The 27,766-nt window shown below is 39.3% G+C and overlaps 1 protein-coding gene across 3 annotated transcripts; it reads left to right on the forward strand.

Annotated features, from left to right (window-relative positions):
• The first annotated feature begins 5,413 nt into the window (after positions 1–5,413).
• On the forward strand, positions 5,414–10,792 carry LOC145983880 (dnaJ homolog subfamily C member 5-like). 3 transcript variants are annotated; one of them, XM_083116958.1, is made up of 2 exons: positions 5,414–5,623; positions 10,174–10,792. In XM_083116958.1, exon 2 carries the CDS (start codon positions 10,187–10,189, stop codon positions 10,670–10,672), a length of 486 nt encoding a protein of 161 aa, XP_082973084.1. In that variant the 5' UTR covers positions 5,414–5,623; positions 10,174–10,186; the 3' UTR covers positions 10,673–10,792. The 3 variants fall into 3 exon arrangements, with proteins under 3 accessions (XP_082973084.1, XP_082973094.1, XP_082973103.1); XM_083116968.1 differs by having other exon boundaries at positions 5,414–5,556; XM_083116977.1 differs by having other exon boundaries at positions 5,423–5,526.
• Positions 10,793–27,766: the final 16,974 nt, after the last annotated feature.

Consider the following 27,766-nt stretch of genomic DNA (forward strand, 5'->3'; position numbering starts at 1 on the left):
TTTCCGGTTGAATTTCAATACGGTCCAGGAACTTTTTTTTCCGGTTGAATCTCAATACGGTCCAGGAACCTTTTTTCTGAATGAATTTAAATACGGTCCAGGAACTTTTTTTCCGGTTGAATTTCAATACGGTCCAGGAACTTTTTTTCCGGTTGAATTTCAATACGGTCCAGGAACATTTTTTTCCGGTTGAATTTCAATACGGTCCAGGAACTTTTTTTCCGGTTGAATTTCAATACGGTCCAGGAACATTTTTTTCCGGTTGAATTTCAATACGGTCCAGGAACATTTTTTCCGGTTGAATTTCAATACGGTCCAGGAACATTTTTTTCCGGTTGAATTTCAATACGGTCCAGGAACATTTTTTCCGGTTGAATTTCAATACGGTCCAGGAACATTTTTTTCCGGTTGAATTTCAATACGGTCCAGGAACATTTTTTTCCGGTTGAATTTCAATACGGTCCAGGAACATTTTTTCCGGTTGAATTTCAATACGGTCCAGGAACATTTTTTTCCGGTTGAATTTCAATACGGTCCAGGAACATTTTTTCCGGTTGAATTTCAATACGGTTCAGGAACCTTTTTTCAATGAAACAATACGCAACTTGGACCGAATTTAAATTGTGCGAGAGAAAAAAGGTCCTGTTGCGAAACCTAATAGAACCCATTAGAATTTATGGGTTCCTAGCCATTTAACAACCCTGCTTGCGACCTTCAAATCTGGCGATTACCCGATTTCGGTCAGTTCAACATATATCAATGCTTACCTTCTTCAATATAGGGAAAGGCACAGGCGCGTAAGAAAGGTGTGAACAAAAATTTTCAGAATAGGCATTTTTAGACACGATTTTGAAAATAGGCGGTAATCCTCAAAACAGGCACAATAAAAATGCGATATCGGATTAGAAACACCACGAAACAAAGTTAAAACATTAAAGCTTATGTTTTAATATAAGGGAATAAAAAAGCTAAACAGGCCAAAAAAAAAAACACGTTAGTGATAAGATGAGATGTATGGAGGAGGGACAGTAGCAAAGATATAGGGACGATACAACATGAGCCACACTGAGGATTACACTGGCTGTGAGTCCAACTTGCATGAACTTAAGATCGTCAAAATTCGCATGGAAACGAGTGTCCTGGCAAGGAGATTAATGTCATGTAGATAAGAATTGAATAATAATAAAAAAGAATGTTAGGTCCAGTTCACGAAAAGTAAAGTTCGTGATTAATGTTTTATGCATATTATCAAAAGTAGTAGCGTGCATAAATCTTATTTGGTACTGTCCTTTAAAGCTTTACAATCCCAATATAATCCCTGATTTGCAATAAGTTTAGAGATAAATAACTATCGATTATGCAGCAAATGATCAACAAGTACATTTTCATTATTTAATGTTAGTTCTTGGCAAGTCTTTGGGGGGGGGGGGGGAGTCCGGATGCCATGGACTCCCCCTAAATATGTCCTTGTTGGTTCACAAAAGAGTACGGTAGCCTATATATAAGGCTCGTTGAGCGAATAAGTCGAGACGCATATCTCACCATCGAAGGTTCTAGGTTCGAGTCCAGACATGGCCATGTTTTTTTCTTTCTCGGTGCACCTATCATTCATCCTCATTTTCGCGAATGGCCTAAAAGAGGCAGAAAATGGACGTAAAGAAAGAAATATACGAGGTATCCAAACTCTTTACCTTTGACGGCAAGTCCACAAACGCACCTTCACTCCAGCAAGGACTCCAACGCGTGGCTCGACCTTCTTGGTCCATTTTTTTTGTCCCTTTTCATCCCAGTACAATGAGCGGTGCATTTCCATGAAAAATACCCACTGCGTACTTCCTGGGAAATCCTTGGGATCTAATAATGCCACCTTCCACCCCATTGTGTCCGTCTGGGATCCGTTAAAAACAAATACATCGATCAAAGAATTCGTTCCGAAGATATCGGGCGCAAGGAATTGAATGATCCTCTCTTCTCCCTTCCTATTGGTCCGCGCCGGCTGAAGCCACGTGACGCTCGCCTTATCGCGATACTCGCCCTGGTTGCTGAAGCAGATTTCAATGCTATTCAGTCAGTGTTGCCAGAGCGAAATTTGAGGGATTTGGAAGGAAATCTTAGGATGTAACCATGTGCATGTGCACAAAAGTCAAAAACCTTGAAATTTAGCTGTATTAATTTAATTGAGTTTTTAATTGACGTAAAATCATTGTTAAATATTCTGGCGAGTATGTTGCATGTTCGACTCAAGATCCTGCCACAAGGTTCTGTTAACGTACTTCTCCCTTCTCTCCAACCAGGGAATGAATTGGTTCATTTTGTTTGTCAAGAATTAACCTAGTGATGTCTAAAAAGCTGTTAGATAAGGAAGCAAAACTACAGGCTGTTCCAGTGCAATAGTCCCAAAATTGTCAGAGGTATACGCTAAGTTCTGTGAAACGTTAAGTGGACAGGACACAATGTTATCCTTAACTTTGGATTATACGAGTATTTCCATTATACTCGTATGTATGGATGAAATCAGTTAACTTCTACAAGAAAAATGCCATTGGTGGTAGAATACTGTTCATGCATAAAGGAAGTATATTTCAATAGAGGAGACATTTTAAAAATAAAGCCCTGTATTTTAAGTAGTACTTTATGCGATACAGTTGTAACAACCTTGCCAGTAACTACTATGACGAAATGGATGATATTCGGCGAACAACCTTCCCCTCAATTCATTGCGCGAAGAGTCACGCCCGCTGCCATGATTCCGGCAAGCGTTTCAGAGTGTGTTGTAAACACAGTTTATAAGTATTGCGTTTACAGTGTTTGTCGCAGAGATTCAAGGTACAAATTTAACTATTATACTAAATGTAGTCCTTCACATTTTGCATAGTCTCGTAACAATGACCAAAGTATCTAAAAATATGTTATTTGCCTGAAGACAACGCTGTATAAAGACATGTAAGATCCGAAAGAAATACAGGCCTAGGGAGCCTGTTTCTCATGGAATTAATCGGGCCTATCCGATAGCGTAGCGGCTAATGCTGTCCCCTTGTAATCAAAGGATCCAAAATTCGATAAGATCGTTTCACGGTGGAGGCACATTTTTAACGATACTAGTCCATCTGAGAATAAAGTGAATTAAAAACAAACTTTGTCTCGTAAAAACAATAATTTACAGGTATGTTCCGAAGTGTGAAATTGTGTACTATTTTTGTATGTGTATTGAGACAGGCATAGAAGATAAGCTGAAAAATATACAGAAATATATGCATAGTGCGAACGTATCCGCATTGATTAACAACATTACCTTTTCTCTTTGTGAACATTATTAGCGGTCGTAGAGCAACCACACGCTTTGCAAAGCATCACGATGTGAAGAGTAGCATGAAATTCACATAACGCTAGCCATAAACACAGTACTTGCCTTTCAAATACGCGAAACTGTATGAAGGTATGATGTTCTCTCACAATAAATACATAAGCAGTGGCATACACACAATACACACACAACTCATTAATTCACCAAAAGGAAACTTCATTTGAACATCAAATCTCCAATAATACAATGAAAAGTGTTAAACACCGGGTCATTTTCATGCACTCAGCATCAGTGGCGGCGATTGGGTCCCAAAACTGGAGGCAAAGACAGTATATTTCCCTTTGTAGATAAGATTTAGCATAGTGCGGGGGCAAAAGTGGCGAAAATTGGGGGACAACTGCCCCCCTCGCCAGCCCTAATCGCCGCCACTGCTCAGCATTTACTTCGTATTCACTCTTGCTGTCTTTTGCCGGACTGTGTGCAGGACCGCGTGCATTTCGGCCAGATTTCCCATCATGCTCTGTGCCGCTGACGTTATATTGAATATCATCCATTGTAAGAGCGAGAGGTTGAGACCAACCTTTATGTAAAACTCTAAAAAAATGTGATAATGGAGATTGTGGGTTGTAAAAGAAAAAGCTATGAATGTAACAGTTTCTAAGTTCCATGTTAATTATTTTTTCAGTGTGTAAAGTTATTAACGTTGATAAAACTTAATACTGTGTGTGTTGGTTTTTCAAAATAGAGGAAGGTAAATATTGGAAATGTGTTTCAAGTGCGTTATTTTGAAGCTGCTTTGTGAAAGTAAAACCTATCTGTTTTCCTACACGCATAGGAGACAGTGTAAATTAAGGTGTAATTGCTTCTCGACTAAGAACAAATCTGAGAAGTCCGATTAAGGGAAGGAACCTAAATTTTTATTTAGGACCTTTACACTCGTGGGCGTGTCACAGTAGACCATGGTACTGTATTTTATTTTCTTGTTAATATTGTTTTTGTGAATTGTCAGTTTGTATACTGTTTATAATTTTAATAATACTGCTAATAATACTAAAAATGAAAAACTTGGGAAGAAATATTTTTGAAGACAACACTACTTACATTGAGCAATAAAGTCTTCTTCTTGTACCTTCTGAACATTATGTTCGCGACCACAATAAATATTTAATGCTCACTTGGGAGGTTGAAAGAACATAGTGATTTCATTGAAATAGATTGTGACCTTAGGGGTACACGGCGTTCCGCACAAAAATGCACTTGTAAATACGAATATTCCCATTGCATGATAAAGCATAAAAACGTCCCATCTTCGCTAAAAATGAGTGAAATCCCAACTTTCATGTATTTGTCTACCCTTTTATACACTACTCATGACTGACTCGCTCGCCTGTGTAACACCTATTCAAGGGGTGATGCTCATCATATTATTTTTAAATGTCCAATCCACTCAGAGAAACGAGACATTGTACAAAACATTATCAAACATTAATGTGCCATTTCCCATAAATTTGGCTTCATTATTGTACGCATCAGATTTTCGAATTGGATATATTATGCTTGCTTTTTTTAAACAAGTTGATATAAAATTGTATAATATACATGTTGTTTTTCTTTTGTTAATGAATGAGGGAGTGTAGTTATATAATTTAGTTAAGAGTGTACTGGAACATTGTGTGTTGTAAAATTTACATAAAAATTGTATCTTACGAGTATGTACTTAAATTGTGTGCTGGGCGAAAATAGCCAGATGTAAAGCTGTAAGTCCAATATAAATTGTTGATGAGTTGATGTGACGGTTTTGTTGGAACCAATGAACTAGCAGACATTCTAATGAGAAACCTTGTTCTTTCAGATATTTTGTTAACATTATAATATATATATATTTGTTCATTCTTGTGAAAAATAAGTGCATAGTGAACTAAATACATTTTGCAAGAAACTCAGAAAGATGACTAAAATCGACTAACAGTTGATAGGGTCATAAAAATAACACTAGCAACTGTCTAAGTTTATTATAATGTATGCTGGGCATAAACAACCACAAGTTAAGCTGTAAGTCCAATAAAACTTTGTTTAGTTGTTGTGTAAGTATATTAGGGTGAGCTTGAAGATAAATATTTAATGATTACTTGGGAGGTTGAAAAAAAATCTTAAATGTTTTAAGAGAAGAATCGTTTTCGGGAATATGGCTTCTGAAATTGTTACTTGAGTGATTGTGATGTGTACGAATTAATGTAGTTCGTGTTTGTGAAGTAAGATTGCCATAGTGATTAGTGATTAGAAATTTAAAACATGTGCATTAGAAGTTAGAAGTGGCAGGTAAAATATAGATTGGGAATTGTATTCTATAACTTTGGATTCATATAAATTACTCGAGGAAATTAAACGTAATCAAGATATAACTTGTCAATGTTATTTACAATTAATAACGTGTACAATGGGTACTGTCTAAGAGGAAAAGAAATAAAATAGCACATATTTCCAACCAGAAATTGGTGGAATGGTGACTGCCAAGGTGCAAATGAAGAAAGAATAAGATGGTATGACATATTTTCAAAATGTCTTATGCCAAATAATTGGATACATTTAAAACAGACTTTACCTAAAGTATAGAACGTGCCTTTCTTAAAACAAAAGACAAGCATGGGTAACATTCTGTGAGTTGCTGTGTACATCTGTTAAAACAAAAATTATTTGATAAATAAATAAAACATCTTTGGAAGCACATATAACTAAAGTTAAAACTATAACAACAGTTTGACAAGGGTATTGAAAAGTAATATATACTTTGTTATGCAATAGATACAAAAGTAGATATAATAAACACCATAAATTGCAACAATGAAATCTATTCACAATTAACAGTTCAATAATATTAGTAACTTTAAGTAGAAAAGTATCTGCCCCAAGATATGATGGAATAACATGAAATGATAGGAAAACGCAGGTTTTAGTGTGTTTCCCTGTACCATGATACCGTATATGTTCACAATAGGTGCATTCCAACGTTACGTGTGTGATATTCACACATAAAATGTAAGGTTCTAGACGTGCGGTTGGATTAAAATATTAGAAACATTTATTAAAAAATTTAGAAACATAACAATTATAAATGCACATGCGCCTACAGAAGAGAAAGATGAGAACGAGAAAGAAGAGTTCTATGACAATCTGGAACAAGCATGTGGAAAGATCCAAAAGTATGATATGGTAACCGTATTGGGCGACTTTAATGCTGAGATAGGAAAGGACAAGAATCAACAAGGGGTTTCAGGGCGGCATACTCTACATGCAGAAAACAATGAGAATGGGAACCTTCTTTGCCAGTTTGCTGTCAGGAACAACATGATCATAACAAGTACCTGTTTCGAACATAAAAGAATTCACTTAGGAACATGGAAGGCACCTAATGGAACAATAAGCCAGATTGATCATATACTGGTTAATGCACGTCATGCCTCATCAGTTATCGACGTGAGAAGCTGCAGAGGGCCCAATTGTGATAGCGACCACTACCTGGTAAAATTAGTAATGAGGGAAAAATTGATAGCGGTGCAAAGAAACGAGATGGCCAAGAGAAAGAAGTGGAATATGAAAAAAATGAAAGACGAAGAAGTAATTAGTGAATATGTAAGTAAGGTACAGAGTAAACTGAAGGAGAAAGAGAATAACAGACTTCGAGTGGTTGAGGAGGAATGGGAAATAATAGAAGGAGTGATAAAGGAGGCAGCACAAGAAACTTTTGGAGAAGAGAAAACTAAAAGGAATGAGTGGTTTGATGAAGAGTGCATACAGGTTATAGATGAGAAGAATAAAGCTAGAGAGAGAATGCTACAGAGGGAAACTCGAAGTAATACTGAGAGGTATAAAGAACTAAGAAGGAAAGCACATAGGGTATGCAAGGAAAAGAAGAAAATGATGTATAAAAAGAAGATGCAAGAAATAGAAGAACTAAATCAGCAAAGTGAAATAAGAAAATTCTATAGAGCTATAAATAGAATGAGAATAGGATTTGAGCCAAGAATAGAAGTATGTAAGGATAAGAATGGGAAAGTAATTGTAGAAGAGAATCAGATACTCAATAGATGGGCAGAGCACTTTAAAGAGATTTTGAATAAAGTGGAAGACCAAGAAGAAGAAGAGCAGTATAATAGGAATATACAAAATAGGGATGGTCATCAGGTACAAGTACCTAGTATTAAAGAAGTTGAATTTGTAATGAAGAAAATGAGTAATAATAGAGTTCCAGGCGAGGATGAGGTGATAATTGAACTTATCAAACTTGGTGGTAACGCATTGTTGGCAGCAATACATAGATTGATTGTAATGATATGGGAAAATGAAACAATGCCACATAAATGGAAATCTGGAATAATATGCCCAATTTATAAGAAAGGTGATAAATTGATATGCGGAAATTACAGAGGCATCACACTTCTTAGTGTGGTCTATAAGATCTTGTCAGGATTGATCAGTGAGAGAATAAAATGTTACACAGAAGATATACTGGGAGAGTACCAATGTGGATTTCGCCCTGGCAGAAGCACTACTGATCAGATTTTTATAATTAGACAGATGATGGAAAAGTTTTATGAACATGATGTGGATTTGCATTTTTTATTTGTTGACTTCAGGCAGGCTTTTGACAGTGTTAATCGAAATGAACTGTTTAAGGTACTTGAAGAGTATAATATTCCCATCAAAATAATAAGACTAATAAGAATGACTATGAGTGGTACTAAGGCACGAGTGAAAGTTTGTAGTAAACTGAGTGAAGAGTTTAAATTCAATACAGGAGTGAAACAAGGGGATGGCCTTTCGGCAGTATTATTTAATCTAGCATTGCACAAAGTAATGAATGTAGTTGATCAAAAGGGAACCATATTTGGAAAATCCAGTCAAATATGTGCATATGCAGATGATGTTACAATCATTTCTAGAACAATAACAACACTTAAGCAAATCTATGAGCAAATGGAAAGAGAAGCAATAAAAATAGGGCTCAATGTAAATGAAAAAAAGACAAAGTATATGAGAATGTCTAACTCTGAGAGCAGAAGAGCACCTCAAGATCTGACAATTGGAGATAATAAGTTTGAGGGAGTTCCTTGTTTTAAATATCTGGGGACAATGGTATATAGTGATAATGATATGAGTAAAGTAATAAAGGAAAGAATACAGGCAGGCAATCGTGCATATTTTGCAAATATGCAGTTGTTTAGAAATAGACTGATCGCAAGAAATACAAAGCTTAAAATTTATAAGACACTGGTACGACCAGTTGTCACTTATGGATCAGATAATTGGACTTTGAAACTGTCAGATGAAAATGCCCTCAGAATATTTGAGACAAGAATATTAAGAAAGATATATGGACCTGTGAGGGAAGATGACGACTGGAGAATAAGATATAATGCAGAGCTAGATGATTTAATAAAAGACCAAGATATAGTGAGATTTGTCAAAGCACAGAGAATAAAGTGGTTGGGGCATGTGGAGAGAATGATGGACGATAGGATGCCAAGAAGAATGTTAAAAGAAAAGCTTCACCACGCAAGAAGAAAGGGCAGACCACGACTTCGATGGATAGATGACGTAGCTGCAAACTTGCGGACAATGAAGATTAAAGGATGGAGGAGAAGAATTGATGATAGATTGGAATGGAGGCTGATTGTGGAGGAGGCCAAGGCCCACCAAGGGCTGTAGAGCCAGAAAGAGAGAATTGTATTTTATAACTTTGGATTCATATAAATTACTCGAGGAAATTAAACGTAATCAAGATATAACTTGTCAATGTTATTTACAATTAATAACGTGTACAATGGGTACTGTCTAAGAGGAAAAGAAATAAAATAGCACATATTTCCAACCAGAAATTGGTGGAATGGTGACTGCCAAGGTGCAAATGAAGAAAGAATAAGGTGGTATGACATATTTTCAAAATGTCTTATGCCAAATAATTGGATACATTTAAAACAGACTTTACCTAAAGTATAGAACGTGCCTTTCTTAAAACAAAAGACAAGCATGGGTAACATTCTGTGAGTTGCTGTGTACATCTGTTAAAACAAAAATTATTTGATAAATAAATAAAACATCTTTGGAAGCACATATAACTAAAGTTAAAACTATAACAACAGTTTGACAAGGGTATTGAAAAGTAATATATACTTTGTTATGCAATAGATACAAAAGTAGATATAATAAACACCATAAATTGCAACAATGAAATCTATTCACAATTAACAGTTCAATAATATTAGTAACTTTAAGTAGAAAAGTATCTGCCCCAAGATATGATGGAATAACATGAAATGATAGGAAAACGCAGGTTTTAGTGTGTTTCCCTGTACCATGATACCGTATATGTTCACAATAGGTGCATTCCAACGTTACGTGTGTGATATTCACACATAAAATGTAAGGTTCTAGACGTGCGGTTGGATTAAAATATTCATAATGAACCGATTTCAAAGAATTCTTAAGTACTTTGTGCTGTCTGTTAAAAAAACAAAAAACAAGAGTATGACATAGCTTCAATGCCTGAAAATGTGTTACGTGTGTGACGCTTTCAAGTGTGGCTTCATTTGTCTGTGAAGCATACAGGCTACAGAAGCTAATAATTTTTGTTAGTGAAATATGCAAATTATATGCATTCACAAACATTTAAACCTTAAAATAATTAAAAATAACAATAATTTGATTTTCCACATTGATTAATTTGATTATTTAAATGAAGTAGGGCCAGTTTTTGTGCAATGCTCCAGTATCATGATGCCCCATTTTTTGTTGTTGCAGCAGTTGACTGAAGTATTTCTCTTTTTAAAAAAATCTTTGCAAAGAGAACTGAGACGTTTTCTCCTTTCCAGAGACTCGTTGAACATGGATGCCTCGCTGCAGTCACCATACGAGCTGCTAGGAGTGCCCAGACAGGCAACCGACGGCGACATCAAGAGAGCCTACAGAGCGCTGGCTCTTCAGTTCCACCCGGACAAGAACCCAGACGACCCATGGGCCACGGAGGCCTTCGTCAGGATCAGCAAAGCCTATTCCCTATTGATGGACCCGCGGACGAGATTGATCTACGACAGATACGGGCTCTTAGGCTTACGACTGCACCAACAGGTAGGAGGAGACAGCTTCTGGCTCCTCGGTTCTTGGTGGTTGAGGTCGCTCCACATATTGTGTGCGATGGTCACGGGCTTCTACTTCTGCGGCTTCTGTTTCTGCTGCTGTTGCAACTTTTGCTGTGGAAAGTATGTGCCCCCGGAATTTAATATAGGTGGATTTTTTTCAGATGTTGACAGTGGGTGCCTATCCACTGTGTTCGCTACGCAGTTAAGGCAACCGAAAGCTCTTATTTCATAAAAATAAGAAATGTTCTTAATGTTTAGATAACGTATTATTTCATACATGTATGTTGTAGACTGTGTATGCTCATACTGTTCAAGTTTATCTTAAATGAAATGAATAATACAATTTAACATGTAGAGATAACAGTTTTTGCATCATTTTATAAATACAATGCGTTCGTTTTGGCTCTTGGCCGAGATATGGCGTGACATTTTCGTCCCGTAACGTCTCGCTTATTTACGCACATATGTTTAGCATGTAGACAATTATATTAAATATATTGCATAACGAGTACTAACCTATATTATAAGAGTTGTTCAAAGTTGTTCACGCGCAATCTCTGCCCAGGGCCAAAACGAACGGACTGTATTTACAGATTGACTGTATAAAAATTAACAATATTGCATTTGTTACCAGTTTTGAATAGTTTCTCAAACTTATGGCATAATTCACTCGTCTCATTTCATCCAAAATATATATACATAGAATGATTGATTTAGTTTTTTTACTTGGCTTCTACCACTTTGGGCTAATCGCGAAGATGATGTTTAGTGATGATGATGATGAAACTGATGAAGGGACGACCACAAATGACACCCATGCAAGGGCCGGGATTCGAACTCGAGACCCCAGGTGTCGTATCGCGCTGTGCTAACCACTTCGCCACGGAGGTCGGCTCCTATAAACTTGAAATAACAATTTAATTATATCTGTCTCGGGCGAGTGTCTACAATGTCACTGTTATCAGTATTTACTAAGTGATTGTTAAAAAGTTCAAATAAACCCTTTTAGCTCAATTCTACTCTCCCTCTCTGTCCAGTCATTAGTGTTGTCCACGGGACGAGACGGGACGGGCTTTTAAAAATTCGAGACGAGACGAGATTGATCATGTGTCCCGAGACAAACGAATATTTTCGAGACGAGACAGCATTTCCACGAGACGAGACAGGCCAAAGTCTCGTCTCGTGGGCAACACTACCAGTCATATATCTGCGTCTCTTCCCCCAGCCTCTCGATCTATTCCTTGTACCGATTTTCATTATACTCTCCATGTTAAATTCATTTATTTCCACTAAGACACAGGGGGTCCCGGATTCGAACTCCGTCCTGAGCATAGTCGGTTTTTGAATGTGCATTCATCACTTTCATCATCATCACTAGGAAAAGGATTTTGAGGTGCAAAACTATGGCCGGGAAAGGGGGGGGGGGGAAGGTTCTGAAAATGTTTTCAAAAAGGTGCTGATAAAATGCCTTTATTCAATGCTTTCTGTATATAATGCGCGAGGACCGCATAGAGAACTGTGTATATAATGAGCGCGGACCGCATAGAGAACTGTGGCTCTGCCGAATAGGTTTTGTTGAAGTTTCTGTTTTCTCTCGCGGGTTTTGCTACATTATCTTGGGAACCATTGGGGCTGCAATGATTATATTATACCAGGCCCGAAGCCAGGATTTTATTTCGGAGGGTCTCATCCCTAATCAGCACAGGCGTCGCCAGAAATATTTTTAGAGGGGAGCAACGGTTATAGGCCTTTATTGTTATGTTAAGTTACTAAAAAATAAAACGTAATCCAAATTTATTATCGTTACACCCTCCTATAAGCCTTCATGGCTTGGTGCTAAGAACAGGGGAGCACTTTACCTTTTTACCTTACCTTGTTGTTGTTATTACTATTATTATATAAATGGAGAGACTTTGTTACTTGGTCTACCATGTGAGTGGCACAACTGTTGTACATTATTTTTCTTACATTTTGTACAGTTAGTGTACTGAAATTCTTAGTTTTTGTATTTTGTTATTAACTTTTACACATTCCGTTCAAAAAAAGACTTTAAAAGTTGTCACTGTATCCAGTGATATGTGAAAAACACAGTTCGATATTAGTCATTTTTGTTTATGGATTCTAGTATGTTTAAATGTAACGTTGAGGTTTGGTTTATTTTGTGGAAAAATTTGTATCCGAGCCAGACGTCGGGAGTTGGGAGACGGGTTTTCCTGAGTGACAGCCGAACTGTCAACACGGCCTAGTACATGACATGTTTGCACCAACACGGGTTGTCTTGCAGAAAGGGAAGACTTATTTTCGTCAGGACCGACCGAGAAGTCGCCACGGGAGGCCAAACCTATTTTTCACGGATGACCAGGATAATCAGCTGGAGACCAAGCTAGCCAGAACAGAGGACGCGCCTTGTGACCGCATTTTGAGACAATGGACAGAGGTCATTTCCATCTCTTCGGAAACCCAAGCCAAGCCACTCTAGCGTGCTTTTCAACGGACAATTTTGAAAGTGGTATAAATCGGCAGTACTACGAGTCCAAGAGACAGTTTTGCCCGGATTTTGTAGAGAGAGCATCTCCGCGCTACACTCTCGCGTCACTATAGTTTTGTCGCCGTGGACTTGTTTTTCTTACGTACCGTGAGCGAATTGCCGATAGAGAGTTTACCAGTGTGCGCCTTATCTGGTGAAGCATTACGCGGTTAATTGTTTTTACCAAGCGTGGACTACATAAAAATGGGCGGCCGTCGCCTTCCCCGACGCCTGCAACAATGCACCACCACAATCCGGTGAAGCCAGCCAGCCCGCGCCAAAGCCGACATCAAAGCCAACCATTGCCCGACGCCCAGAAGGACGTTTCCAGTTCGACGTTCCAACCGAAGCCCGTTACCAAAGAGAGAGAGAGACAGAGAAGGATGACTCCAGATCGACGTCCAACCGAAGCCCGTTACCAGAGAGAGATGATTCCAGGACGACATTTGATTGATGCCCGACACACTAGAGAGATGCCGGACCGGCGCGTGACCACGTGCGCCCGGCGGTTGTGAGGAGAGGAACACCGACGTTCTAAGGAAGTGAAAGTGCCCAATATCGGCGCAACCATCCTTCGCCGCGATCGACCTCGCTGAACAATTTCGCCGCAAAGGAACCGTGTGCAAGTCCCGCATCCAGGAGAGATGAACGATCACACGATGTAGCAGAGTCCGGTAGAGTATTCTTCAGATGGTCTATGCCCATGTAAACGTGCATTGTTTGTATCAACGCCGTACCGTTAACGCCGAAGTCTCACTTATTTGCGAAGTGACTCATGAACCTCGAACCTAACTTCCGTGTCTGATATTTTTTGTAATGTTCTATAAAAGGTCATTTCAGGTTCATATGTACTAATATAATTGTCTGCTGCATTCAGAGTTAGAAGCTCCATTCCATTACGTTATTTTTTAGTGTAAATTGTCAAAGTGTGCTCCATTTTTGTGTAACCGACCACCCCGTCGCGTCAATAAGCTTGTCAATAGTTGACCGATTAGTCTTTTTTTAAAATTGTGGAAAGTGTATTTTTATTGCAAGGTCGTGCGAGTGTAGTATTATTTGTTGCATTGTGGTTTTTGATGTAATTTTTGCTCGCGCCGACGATTGATTTGTGTATTCCGGCAGCTGGAGCCGATTAAGTTTTGCATCACTATGTAATGGTGTATTTGTTCTTAATTGACGAGAGAGGCTTGTGTGTATTACCCTCGTCCGAGAAACTTGTAAATGTCGCGCTTACGACTTGATGCATACGTTCATTCGAACGAAAGGTTTAACCCCGCCGACCCAATTGTTTGAGATAACTGCTTTCCGAGGGCAGGCGCAGATTTAATTTAAAAGAGCACGGGAGCTGGCAGACTAATGGCCTAAATTCGCGTAAAAGTTCAAACAAAAAGGGAATGGTATGTTGATCAGATCCATGATTTGTATGTATATTCACATGTAAAATACCTCAGAAGTACGAATGAAAGAGAGAGAGAATGAGTGAGTGATTGAGGCGGCGATGTAAACAGTTTGTTGATTCCAATATTTTTTTGTTGATACAATATATTCACATTTTTTTTACCGTTCGTCAGTGTTATTATTTGATGTTTTTCAGGTATCTGATATTATGCTATTAGTGTGTTATTATTGTTCGAGTCTACATATCTAAGGTAAATAAAACAGTGTAACATTTCAAGGTATTTATCTCCACCTCGCATGAGTACAACAATAAACGACCGGCTCAGTAGCGAACGAAAAAAAACCTGGACCGTAAGTAAGTCACGACCGTTTTTCCCGTACCCATAATGACGTCTGGCCCCGGTATGAATGATACGTCATTCCGGGGACCGTGAGTGCACTCATTACAAAGTTGGGGCCAAAAATCACTCATAAAGTTTATATTGCGTGACCTCTCACAAAGAAAACTATAAATTTTGGGATCTGTGGATTCATTTAGCTATTCTTTGGATTAAATATTAGAATATGAAAATATAACCTGGTTCATCTATTATACACTAATTTTTTTCGATCTAATGTTTAAGCCTGCTAACGAAGTAAAATTAACTACCACTACACACTATTTAAATTAGATATTTGTAGGATTTCGGGAGGAACTTCAGCCCCCTTAGCCCTCCCCCTAGCTACGTGTCATTTTATAGTTCTCGTTCTGCTCTACAAAAATTAGACTATTATTTTATGTAGCTGCTCGAGAACAGTGCAAATCATTTATTTTTCTGTCCAATTTTTTTAACAAAACTTGAAAGAAAGGGAAGTAAAAAGGTGGTGAAGCGTCAAAGAGGGATTAAAAGGAGATAAATGTGCTAATCAAATGGAAAGGTGCAGCAAAGTTTGTTCATTTGACCATGTACTAAAATACATCTTAAACTATCGGTATGAAAACAGCTATATTTTTGGAGAAGTGCTGCATCTTAAAATCCGTGACCTAATCATCACCCCCTCATCTTTGCGATTAATCAAAAGTGGCAGAAGAGTTAAGTAAAATAAATCAATCAATTAATTAATTTCACTAATAAAATGTTGTCTTGCCTCCCATGTTTCTTTGTTCTGATTAGGATCACTGGCAGGGACGTGCCCAAGGAGAGGGGGTTGGGAGTCATACCCCCGCTTTGGCCCAGTATTCTTAAAAAAAGAACGTCAAAGTCAGAAAAAGATGGTAAAATGAGGGCAGACTACTATTAAAAAAAAAAGCATACATAATCCCCAAAACTCCTGGGCCGCCACTGATCAGTGGAGAATACGGTATGCAGTAAACAGAGTAACTCTTTGTTCCTTTCTCTATTTCTAAAAATATTGAAATTTCCAACAATTTGCTTCAACTACAAATTTCGTAATTTAGTTTCAATTTTATTAAATATGTGTATGTGTAATGATCTATGCAATTAGTACAAGGACCATACTTCAACATTCTGATGCAAAAAAAATGGTTGTATTGATACAAATTCCGGTACCGATGCTCGTATTTAGATTCCTGGCAATTTTTCCGGATAAAAGTCCACCACGTATAATGTCGAATGGTACAATGTAGTTCACAATCTACTCACTAGGCGGCAGATACGATCAAAGCAAGAACAGCCCTTCTGCTGGCATCTTTAGGAGGAACGTTCAAGTTATATCAACGCTCTCGTTAATGTTGACATGTGGGCATAATCTTGGTCGTTATGACATTTATTTTACATTTAAAGGGAAATACACTACTTACCTTGGCTTTATTATTTCAACTATGTATATGCATCAGTTCATCACTTACAGTTACAAACCTGAAACTTACATCTGGCTTGTACACACAACGGCAAAATAAATGGTACAATTAATTATCCATCGCCTTTTTCTTTAGTTTTTTTTTTACGATGATCATAAATTTAAATAAAAACGTCATCTGCTTCACATCAAAATTTCGCATTTTAAAACAAAATTAAAATTATAATTAAACTAGTGATGGACAATTTACCTGTGCCTCTTATCTTTGCCGTTGGCTTGTACACCGAAATCCACGAGTACTGTGCAAATTGTTCATCACCATGTTCATGCACTTTATTTAATAAAAAAACTCAAAACAAGCTGGTGACAACTTCTGCATCAGTATACATAAAAATCCATCGCTTAAATACACACAGGATGTAAGAGAGAAATTAATGAAAATAGTCAATTATGGATTTTTATGTATGCTGGTGCAGAAGTTGTCAACAGCTTGCTTTGAGTTTTCTTTTAATTCTTGATGCTCTTATTGGGTCAAATAAAGTGCACGAACATGGTGATGGACAATTTGCACGGTAAATAATCATGGGTCCCACTGTCCCAAAGGTCAGGTACAGTGGGATCCATGAGTATTACCGTGCAAATTGTCCATCACCATGTTCGTGCACTTTATTTGACCCAATAAGAGCTTCAAGAATTAAAAGAAAACTCAAAACAAGCTGTTTACAACTTCTGCACCAGCATACATAAAAATTCATCGCTTAAAAACACATAGGATGTAAGAAAAAAATTAATAAAAATAGTCATGGACAATTTGCAGGGTAATACCCATGGATCCCACTGTACGTACCTTTGTAATATTTAAAAAATATGGTAATGTCTGCTGCCACGTTTTTTTTCTGCTGGAACATCAAAATAGATGCGCGTGGCAGCAGAATCGGTCTTTGTCTTATCGTGATTTAATCATGCTATGTATGCAATTACGTCTGTAACAGATACTGTGAAGTTGTAGCGATTACTTTCACAAAAATGTTTTAAGATTATGTCTCTTCTAATAATAAACCTAAATGCCCTCGTAGTTAGGTTAGGTTCCGTTAGCATTAAAATAATATCGCTAAATGCTTTCTAAAGAAAAAGGTTCTAAATTACCTGTACATTCATTCCCATTAATCGTAAACTTGCATTTCTCTCGTCTCAATCTGTTCTTAAGATTTGTAACATCTTACTAGCAGACGAATTACGTGACAGGAGCAAATCTGAAGCTTATTCTTACTGCTGACACGTGCGTGGCAACAGACTCGGCCTTAAAATATATAAATGTTCCAACTGATAGGATTAAAAGTGTGATGCAGGATCTATCTGGCATCTTAATGGGGGTTTCCACCAATAGTATGTGTGTGTGAAATAACTATTTCATTAATTTTTCTAGCGAATTTTACTATAATTCCATGGATTCTCAGTAGTTATGTTTATTTACTTTGTTGCACTTATGAAACTGTTTTGTACAGTCAACGGCAAAGATAATGGTAGGCAAATTGACCACCACTATTTTCATTACCTTTTTATTCCACAACCTGTTGTTTTAAGGAATGAAACTATGTTGGTTCGAAACAGGCATTGTTCTCTGCTTATTGACGTTATTATTTCAATTCATTGTCATCACATTGTGTAATACAGACCGAACGAAAATGGTGGTGGACAATTAGTCTACTGTTTTTCGCCGTTGGGGTACATGTATGTTGAACATCAAATATCTGAAAAATCTTTAAACAATTACACAGCTACAAAGTATCCATAAAAGTGAAAAACTCAATTTAAAATGATATGGTTGTGCCACCAGAGGGAGGAGTATATGCAATTTAAAGCTGTAAAGTACAACACAGTCTGCAAGTACAATCAGAATAAGGATAACAGTAGACAAATTGTCCATTGCCATTTTGTAATCTTTTCTACATTCTAGGTTCTTATAAGGAATGAATTTATAATTAGGCTAGTGCAGAAGGCTTGTTGGGGTTTTGTTTCAATTCTTCAACTGTACATTGCAGAAAACAGAACTAAACAGCATGGTGATGGACAGTTTGCCTCTGTTATCTATGCTGTATATAAGATTGACAGTATTGATGTTGAGTGGGATCCCAGTCAACAAGGTAATGTTACCACAACGTTGTGGCAACGTTAGCCCCTAACATACCTAACGTTGTTACAACGTTGAATGTATGTTGATACAACGTTGTGAAAACGTTGTGTCAACGTTTACGGGTCATTTGCTGCAACGTTGCTGCAACGTTGGTTGACAACGTTGTCACAACATATACTGAACATTATGTAGCAACGTTAGGTATGTCATGGGTTAACGTTGCCACAACATTTTTGCAACATTACCTTGCAGTCTGTGTAATTTATGAATATAACAATGCATATTTAAAATATGGTTATTTCGCATGGTAAGCTATTAGCAATCTTGCCAAGCCATTTTTGTATATAATACATATGCGTAACAGGAAAAATTAATGTTTGTAACGTCACAGTTTCTCTTTACATATTATAAAAACTTTTCCTGCTCCACCACAATAGGCAATTGTTAGTCTGGAGATTGTGATGATTAACCAATCTCTAACTACACCTGGTAATCAGTTTCTTTTTGCAGAAATCAGAAATCAGAAATTTTAAGTTTTCCCGCCCCCCAAAGGACACGCCGGGGTGAGTGGGGCTCAGCACAGGTCTGCAGCTACGCTCGTCTTGTAAGCGTCCCCCTAAGGTTCGGGGTTCTCTGAGTGAGTTCCCTTCCCCCTCGGGGCCCTCCATAGCATGCTTGTTAGGGAATACCTAAGAAAGCACACCTAGTTGAGTATTTATCAAACGGTGTCTGCCTGGTGTGGAAATATAATTATAGGCGAAAATGAAGGTGAAGATAGAAGAGAGGAAAGATACAAAGAGCTTTTTGCGTAATAGAGGAAAAAACCTGCCGCATGCATAAATTGGCAGTAAAAACCTCCTAATTTAATTAATTCGCAACATTCGTGTGCGGGTATACTTTAAGATTAATTATTCCAGTAAAAACCTCCCGAAGAAGGGAGGAAAACCTGGGCGTGACAGTGACAGTGGCTTTACATTTGGATGGTATTTATTTGGTTAGGTGGTGGTTTTTGGGTACCAGATTGTTTACCTCTGCGGGTTTCCCCTGGTAAGGATGGGTTGGGGTAGGTTTTGGTAGTTGAAGTATCCTATTTAAGAGAGATTCTAATTATTTCAAACTAATTGGGCATGTTAGTGGGGAGATTTTTCTAACTACTCAGCTTTACGTTGACTCGCCTGAAACTAAAATATTATTAATTGGTTTGGTAAGGTTGGTATGGTATACTTTGGGATGGGTTAATGTAAGTTTTGAGATAGGCGTCTTTGTCGGGCTTAGAGGAGTCTAGGTCGGGTCAGTCTGGGTATTCGTACCCCTTCGGTGGACAGGCAGGAGTGACTGGGTGGTCCACAGAGCTATCCCGACCAAGGCCGGTACCTCTCGGAGACCAGTTAAGGACGCCTCCCCTTCCCCTGACACCTCGCCTCAGTAAAACATCGGAGAGAAAAGGGGACTTGCGCTCCTACCCGGGGGAACCACATTTCGTGCCCATGTGCCTGCCTATACTGCCTAGGACAATTTCCGAGTCGGTCAGTAATTATCTTCCAATTGGTTGACGCGACACACACATGGTCCCCGGTGCCCCCCCCCCCCCCAAAAGAAGGCATGTAGGAGTGCGGTGCTGTTAGGGCTCACAGCTGGTTCACGGGCCGGCTGCTTTATTGCACGTGGGGAACCCCCCCAGGCCTCCCAGTGCTCACGACTAACGCCAGTCCGATCACCGCGTTCCTTCCAACTTCCCCGCTGAATCGGCCCATAGCCGCCCCTTGCTCAGCGTTCCCCGACTCTTCAGCGGGATGCGACCTCGAGCGCCGCGGACAGTGTAATTTTTTGGGTTCTCAGAGAGAGAGCGGATTAGCTTCTGGGATCCCAACTCCAGTAGGCTGCTCCGGCTTACGTCCCCCCAATCACCAGGGGTGCTTCTGAGTCAAGTAATAGCTTTGCGCAGGACGACTAGGACTTCCTCGAACGGGGTCCTCTTCTGGAACAGGGGAGCTCCTCAGTTAAACTTTGGAAAGGTATCAGGTGTTGGCTCGGCTTCCCCTCCCGGCCCCCGGAAGGGCCGACCCCGGCCGATCTCACTCCGCGCGGTCCCCAGTCGGGCCAAGCGGCCCTTTTGAGGACCACCAACACACCCCGTGCAGGCTTGGTATAACACCGCAAGGTATCCACCTGCACGTGTAGGCTTGGTATAACACCGCAAGGTATCCACCTACACGCCCCTCCCAGCTGCCCAGTCTGGCTAAGCGGCTCGTTGTCTGGGTGCGTCGTCAGCTTCGGTCTCGTATCCTGGTTGTCTCTGGTCCGTCCTGGATCTCTCCCGACTGCCATCCAGCCCTTGCGATGCTCGCCGAAGACGAATCCGCTGCTTACATCCCACGAGCCTGGTGAAGAGGGTTGAGATCGTTCCGCTTTGCCGTGAAGTCTGGTGCTCGTTCGGTCATGTTCCCTAGACAACGATCTCGTGAGACCGTTGTAGTGATGGGTCGTTCGTGAACGAGTCGTTCAAAAGTAACGACTCTCTCTTGTGAGCGGTGAACGACTCGTTCACCAGAATTGAACGACACGTTCAAAGAGTCGTATGTGTGCCACGACTCCTCCGCCCGCCAAGCAACTATTATTCCATTATTCCCTCTCCTTTCCACGAATTTTGCGAGGAAGGCGCATGCGCAAGTGTATACTCGCCTGGCGGCCGGAATTTTTTAAAGAAAGCAAGTCGATTCTGCGGGCAGCAAATGGGGACTGGAGAGGAGAGGGAGGGGGGTCCTCTCTGTTCCTTTTCCCTACCCCTAGTTGAGTAAAGCTGGCTGAAACGTGCCGTGCACGATGAGAGGGGAAGGAGCATGCTCGCGAGTCGACTCTTTCCTTCGTTCAAAGAGTCGTGGCACACTTTAGCGACTCTTTGAACGAAGGAAAGAGTCGACTCGCGAGCTCGCGACTCGCGAGTGTTGTTTGCAGAGAGAGAGAGAGCGCGCAACCTCAGCCCATGACGGGCAGCGAAGAACAGCCAACAAATTTGTCCTGTAGTTTCAAGTTCGGCCAAACCATTAGCGCTAAAATTACAAGAAATTAAATGTTAGTAAAAAATATTAGGGGAGTCTTGTAAAGATTTTGGGAAGGTGTTAGGCACAGACCTCTTGATTACAATATTCCGATTAGCCTATTTTGAGTTGTTATTGTTTAAGTCCACTTTATGTGCAGATAGGATGGTCGGGACTGGACCTACAGTTTAAAGTGGGATCCGAACCTCCACTTTGTATTGAACAAGGTACCCCTTGATTTCCGGCGACGTTATAACTACGCCATCGGGGAGACCCGATTAGCCTATTGGAGCATAAAAGTGGACTTATAACAATTTTTGCCAAGCAAACCATTTTAATACATGACAGCGTTAACCACTATGCTATTAAAGTGAATCAGAAAAGGGAGGCAGTAATTTATAATTTGCAACACAAAATACTTAGTGTGGAAAGAGATTGTTACTTTTAATTATTTTCTAAAGCGCCGGCCTCCATGGTGGAGTGGTTAGTACACCTCATTACTCATCCTGATCTTCGCGATTACCCAAAAAAAAGTGGCAGAAAGGCGAAGTAAAATAAACCAAATCAATCAACCAATCATTATTTTCTAAAGCAAAATCAAAGACAATAAACACCTTTTGTTTTATGTTACTCCAAATCCAAAAATGACGTAATACAAGCAGCAATCACAAGTTCAAATGATAAACCTTTAGTGAAAATAACAAACATGTATTAAAACAAAAATTATAACTTACAATTTTTTATATTCAGTTAAGAATTACCTAATAGAACAAACCACATGATAATGAATTAATTATAAGTGGACTCGTGAAATGAAGGTCTTTTTATATTTGAATACTACATTATGTTCTGTTTTTCTGATTTTTTAATAAAGAACCTGAGAGACAAACACGCTCACACACGCAGTTATACATAATTTCTTATAATCCGATCTATAATAGATATTCAATTTGTTATAACATTAATTTAATATATTTTGTGTAATACAAGGAACAAATTTGAAATTATGCGGGGAACAGTGGGGATTTCCCCTCTAACGATCATATCATGCAATTTCCCTCTCTTTCTCTCTGTATGCATGTGTACATACATATACTTATATATTATACACGTGAGATTAGAAGATTAAAATTTAAATCACATTGAAATGATAACGTTATTAGAGACGAATCACAAATTTACACCAATAGAAACACAGCATTATATACAAAATAAAAGTAAAACACAAATGAAAAGCAAAGATAAATATGAAAATTTAGTGCGCAAAATCATTGCAAAACAAAAATGCAATCGATAAAATTAATATTGACAAAACTAACTCAAGTATTCTATAATGTATGCCGGCGTGGTTAGCACATCAAGGGTCTCGAGAAATATAGTTTAAGGGATGTAAGGGATGATCCTTTCACGTAGTACACCCAATTGTCAACCTCACTTCCACATAGTACACCCTGGATTGCATTTTGCAGACTAACGAGGCTCTGGCGTCTATACCTACGGCCAGTATAATTTTCGTAGGAATGTGTGTGTGTGTGTTGTCCTTATGTGTGCAGAGTGCCTTTACAGCCTCAGCTTTTAACCGGTCAGATTATTTTAATATTTTAGTTACTACAGGACATTACAGTTCTGGTAAGGGGCTGGATCCCGTATAAAGTGAAGGGTGCAAAATAGCCTAAGTGACGCACACAAAATTTTACATTCATATTCAATCATAGCCTTTAGTATAAAACAGAGATGTGATGGGGAGGGCCGGCCCCCGTGGCGGAGTGGTTAGCACATCGCGGCACGAGGGCAGGGAATCCTGAGGCCGATATTCGGTGGAAACACATAGCGGCTCGGGATACCACTTTTGCCCAGGCTTTGCTCTTCTGCCACTTTGGCTAATCGCGAACATGAAAATCAGTGATGATATAATGAAATTGATGAAGTGACACTCAATTCCGAGATTCCTCTTAGCGCACTGTTCTAACCACTCCTCCACAGAGGCGACTGAAATTGTTGGAAGTGAATCAGTTTCACAAGTAGCAGGGCATTACAAAATCGCAATGAAAACAGGGCCAACCCTTCCAAAGTTGGTGAGATGATGAGAGACACTCTGTGTAAAATGTACTGTCCGAGAATCTCGTCTCATTGGAGTAACGATACCGATTTATGCTTTGAAATCGATAAGCGAACAAGACCTGACAGGTGTTTTTAACTTGAAATCAAATCACGAACAAGATATGCATTCTCATTCACGAGTTGAAACGATGTGCCAAGTCATCTTGTCTCACCACGGTACTCGATCGAGTTGCTCTTCCGCTTCGTGCACATGTAAACCTTTTAATTTACACGTTCAATTTTATTTATCCAAGAAAACAAATCTGTTAACATGAGAATGAACAGATGAAATAAGCTACTAGTTATTTTCCCATTAAGGAACAAACAAATTTTAAAATGCTATAATTTCTTATAAATTAGCATGCAGTAATTATATTTTATAATTTATTAATTCAATTTTAATATTTTAACTGCCTAACACGCTTTGTTGTATTTTATGCATCTAATATACCTAATTACTTAGTATTGACAGCGAGGATGAATGAATTTTACGTACAGATAAGCTAATCGGGACTGGATCTACAGTTTAAAGTGGGATCCACCAGGTATCGTTACAAGGCAACGACGGAGGATGGATGGTGATTAGAGTAATTGACAAGAGGTTAAATACAGATTACCACTCATCTCTGGGCTGGGGTTCGAACCCGGAACTTTCGGTGTCAATAGGCTTACTTTGAGGAGGGCGACACCACTTATCTGTCACTCCAAGATTATTTCAAGCTGGCCAACATAGAAACCAAGAAACAAAAAACATGCACCATGGAGTATGTTTTATTTATGTTATTCAGCCATCCTTTCATTCCTTGTTAAATCCTGGTAAGGAAATCGCTTCCTGTCTCGGATTCGATCCTCTGTGGAGGCACCTTGCCCAGTGATTTAGACCCCCAGTTTAAATTTAGCTTCAATCCCGAGCATAAAGTGAACTTTAAACATTGTCTGACAAAATCGTTTTCATATGACGTGAATTATTTCATTAACATTAACGTGTAAATATTTTACTAATGAAAACAGCATTAAAGAATAAATGTAGAAGTTTAATCATAAATCTCATCGTACATGATACTGCAAAAAAGCTTTTATTGAATGACTGCAGAATTAGGAACAACTACGTAAGATGGACATGGGTCATGTTCACGAGTGATATAAACAGCTGTTGGCCATCTGCGGTGAGCCTACGTGTTAAGGTGTTTTACTAGTAGAAAGCAACATTAAAAAAAATACATACGTATAATTTGGCCCGCTTTATAGAAATTCGATCATACATTATGATATTGGCAGAAACTTATATTGAATGACTGTAGAACAACAAAAACATAGATATGGGATGGACATGGATAATGTTCAAGAGCGATATATATTTCTTAAACACAGCTGTTAGCCATCCGCGGAGAGCGAGCGGGTGGATCCTACTTTAAACTGTAGATCCAGTCTGCTGGCGAGACTGCCGCCGCCGCGCCTTGTGTGAGAGAGCTCGCGACTCGCGAGCGAACGATGAGTGAGGAGAAGAGTCGCTAAGGCGAGCGAGTCGTTAAGGTGCTTAATGACTCTTCGTGCCGACTCGCGAGTCGTGAACGATGAGGGAGGAGAAGAGTCGCTAAGGTGCTTAATGACTCTTCGTGCCGACTCGCGAGTCGTGAACGAATGATGGGGAAAGAGTCGTGGGACTGTGCTGTGACTCTTCGTGCTGTTTCAAGAGTCGTGAACGAGCGATGCTCGTGGAAATGCAAGCATGTGTCGCAGCGCAGATCTGGAGTGCATTTTGTTGCGATATTAAAACCAGTGATCGAATGCAAAAAAGGAAGAATATGTAAATGCACGTTATTACTAATAAAAGGTTGATATAATTATATAGCATTTCTGTGTATGCTATCGTACTGCATAATTTGCATTATCCGCAGCATGAAATGTAAACTGAAACAAGATACAAATATAGAAAATCTCACTCATGAGGCAGAGTAATGAAAACAAGTATGTGTATAAAAAAAAAGTATAAATTTTGTTTGTGTGTGTGTGTGTGTGTGTGTGTTTACTGTTTACACATATATGTATATCCACACACATACAGAATCGTATTTGTATTTTTCTTATTTTATGCCGCTTTTCTTCAAATTTTAAGTAATCGCGACGATGAGGATGATGCGTGATGATATAGATGAAGGGACACTCGTAAAGAATATCCTTGCCCAGACCGGGACTAGATCCCGGGAACTTATGTGGCAAGATCAAATGTCGATTACTTCAGAATCTTGGCCATCTAGTCGGCTACACGCACACACACATACACAAAAATGCAATACAATTTATTAATCTTGAAGGACGTACGTTGTGTTCGTTTACTTAAATACAATCATCTGCTTCAACACCACCTACCCCCTTCCCCCTCTTCAGGCATGTGTTTCGAGAAAAAGAAGCTTGGCGACTCTTTTGAACGACTCTTCTCAGTGAGCGAGCGCTCATGAGTCGACTCGCACAAATGAACGGCTTGAACCCATCACTAGACCGTTGCCGTGACTATTGCTCTTTCTAATATGGCGCCGGTCGTTCTAAGAAGAACGCCCGGCGAGACCAGATGCTCTGAGAAGAACACCCAGTCAGACATTTCGTTCCTTCCTAAGATAGGGAGCATGTGCAGACCCGGCACGCGCAGCCACGAGCCCATCAGGTCCGTTTCTTTTTGCAGTTTTTTTTTTTTTTTTTATTATTATTTTGCTAGTGTCAAACCGTTGAGAGGGTTATGCCCTCACTTCGGTAAGTGATTTCATTGTAAGTTATGTGTCTTTCATCATTTTGGATGGTCTAAGTGCTTTTTTATATTGCAGAATATTTTTCTTATTAAGATTGGTGATTCGTATGTGTTATCTTACTTTTGAGCATGGTTGAGAAGATTGTAAATATGGATTTCGATATTTGGAGTCGGAGTATTGTTGGTACTGCTTAGGCTGTAGTGGTGGGATAAATATGGCGTGATAACTGCGATGGATGATATATATCGTATTCGTGTTTCTGTGGGTCTAGATCATCTAGATAACTTGAATACATGGTGAGCAGGTGTTGTAATGGCGTATACATATGTGTAGGTGCTGCATCATGTCGGATGTCAAGATGAATGGTATTCCAGAATACTGGGTTTTCGGATATCATGGCTTTGTTTATGTATCGTTGGCGAAGGCTCTCGACGTGATACAAAATAGTCGGGAAGGAAATTCTGTCATACAGTAGTGCTGTGGGATAAGGTAATTTAATCCGGAAAGCCAATCTAAATGCGTGCCGTTCAAAGATTTCCAGTTGGTCGTAGAAGGAAGCAGAAGCGTCAATCCAAGCAATATGCCCGTGAGTGATGGCTGGGCGCAAGAACATTTTGTAGGTGGTTAGAACTGTTGTCGGGTGTAATCCCCAAGATGTACCCACCAGTTTCCATAATAGGTTTAGGCGGTTTTTTACCTTCTTCTTTATCTTTTCTAAATGTGGACGCCAGGTCAGTTTTTCATCTATGGTAACCCCAAGGTATGTTACGTGATTTGAAGGTAAGATGCGTCTCCCCTCTATTTTAATCTCCAAGAGTTTGGGGTTTCGGTGTATTTTGGAGCGACAGTGGGGAGGTAGGAAAACTACTGCCTGAGTTTTTGAAGAGTTTATTGATAGTTTCCATTGGTTGCACCAGCGAATAAAGGAGTCTACGGCCTTTTGGAGTGTTTTATTAATGGATTGAACTGTTTTCCCAAGAGTTAGGAAAGCAGTGTCATCTGCAAATTGGAATACGTGTGTGCTGGTATCCATGGTCGGCATATCTGTTACATACATTAAATATAACAGCGGTGACAAAACGGACCCCTGTGGGACTCCTGTGTGCAAGAAGATGGGATAGGATGTTGCCGAGTTCAGAGAGATGTATGCCATGCGGCCTGTCAGGAACGAATGGATAAGGCGAATGTAGCATTGAGGAAGTTGGAATTTGTGGAGTTTATATATTAATCCCGAATGCCATACTTTGTCAAACGCCTTTTCGAGATCGAATAAAAGAAGACACGATGGCAAGGACTTGTTATAGTGGTTTGTTATAGTTGTTATCAATCTCAGAAGTTGGTCGTTGAGGCTGATGGATGGTCGGAAGCCTGCTTGATGTGCTGGTAGAAGCTTCTTGGATGAAAGGTGTTGGTGCAATCTGCGTACAAGTACTTTTTCAAAGATTTTGCTGAGGGTCGATGTGAGCTGTATTGGTCTGTAAGAGGATACTTCGCGAACAGGTTTCCCGGGTTTGGCGAACAGCAGCATTTTGGAAACTTTCCATTCTGTCGGGAAGTAGCCTGTTCGTAGTATATAGGTATATAT

This window comes from Lepisma saccharinum, chromosome 1 (genome assembly GCF_977018435.1).
Source record: "Lepisma saccharinum chromosome 1, izLepSacc3.1, whole genome shotgun sequence".
Lineage (NCBI taxonomy): Eukaryota > Metazoa > Arthropoda > Insecta > Zygentoma > Lepismatidae > Lepisma > Lepisma saccharinum.

What these genes read in the sequence shown, in the direction of transcription:
- LOC145983880 (XM_083116958.1), top strand. Translation starts at nt 10,187, where the DNA reads ATGGATGCCTCGCTGCAGTCACCATACGAGCTGCTAGGAGTGCCCAGA.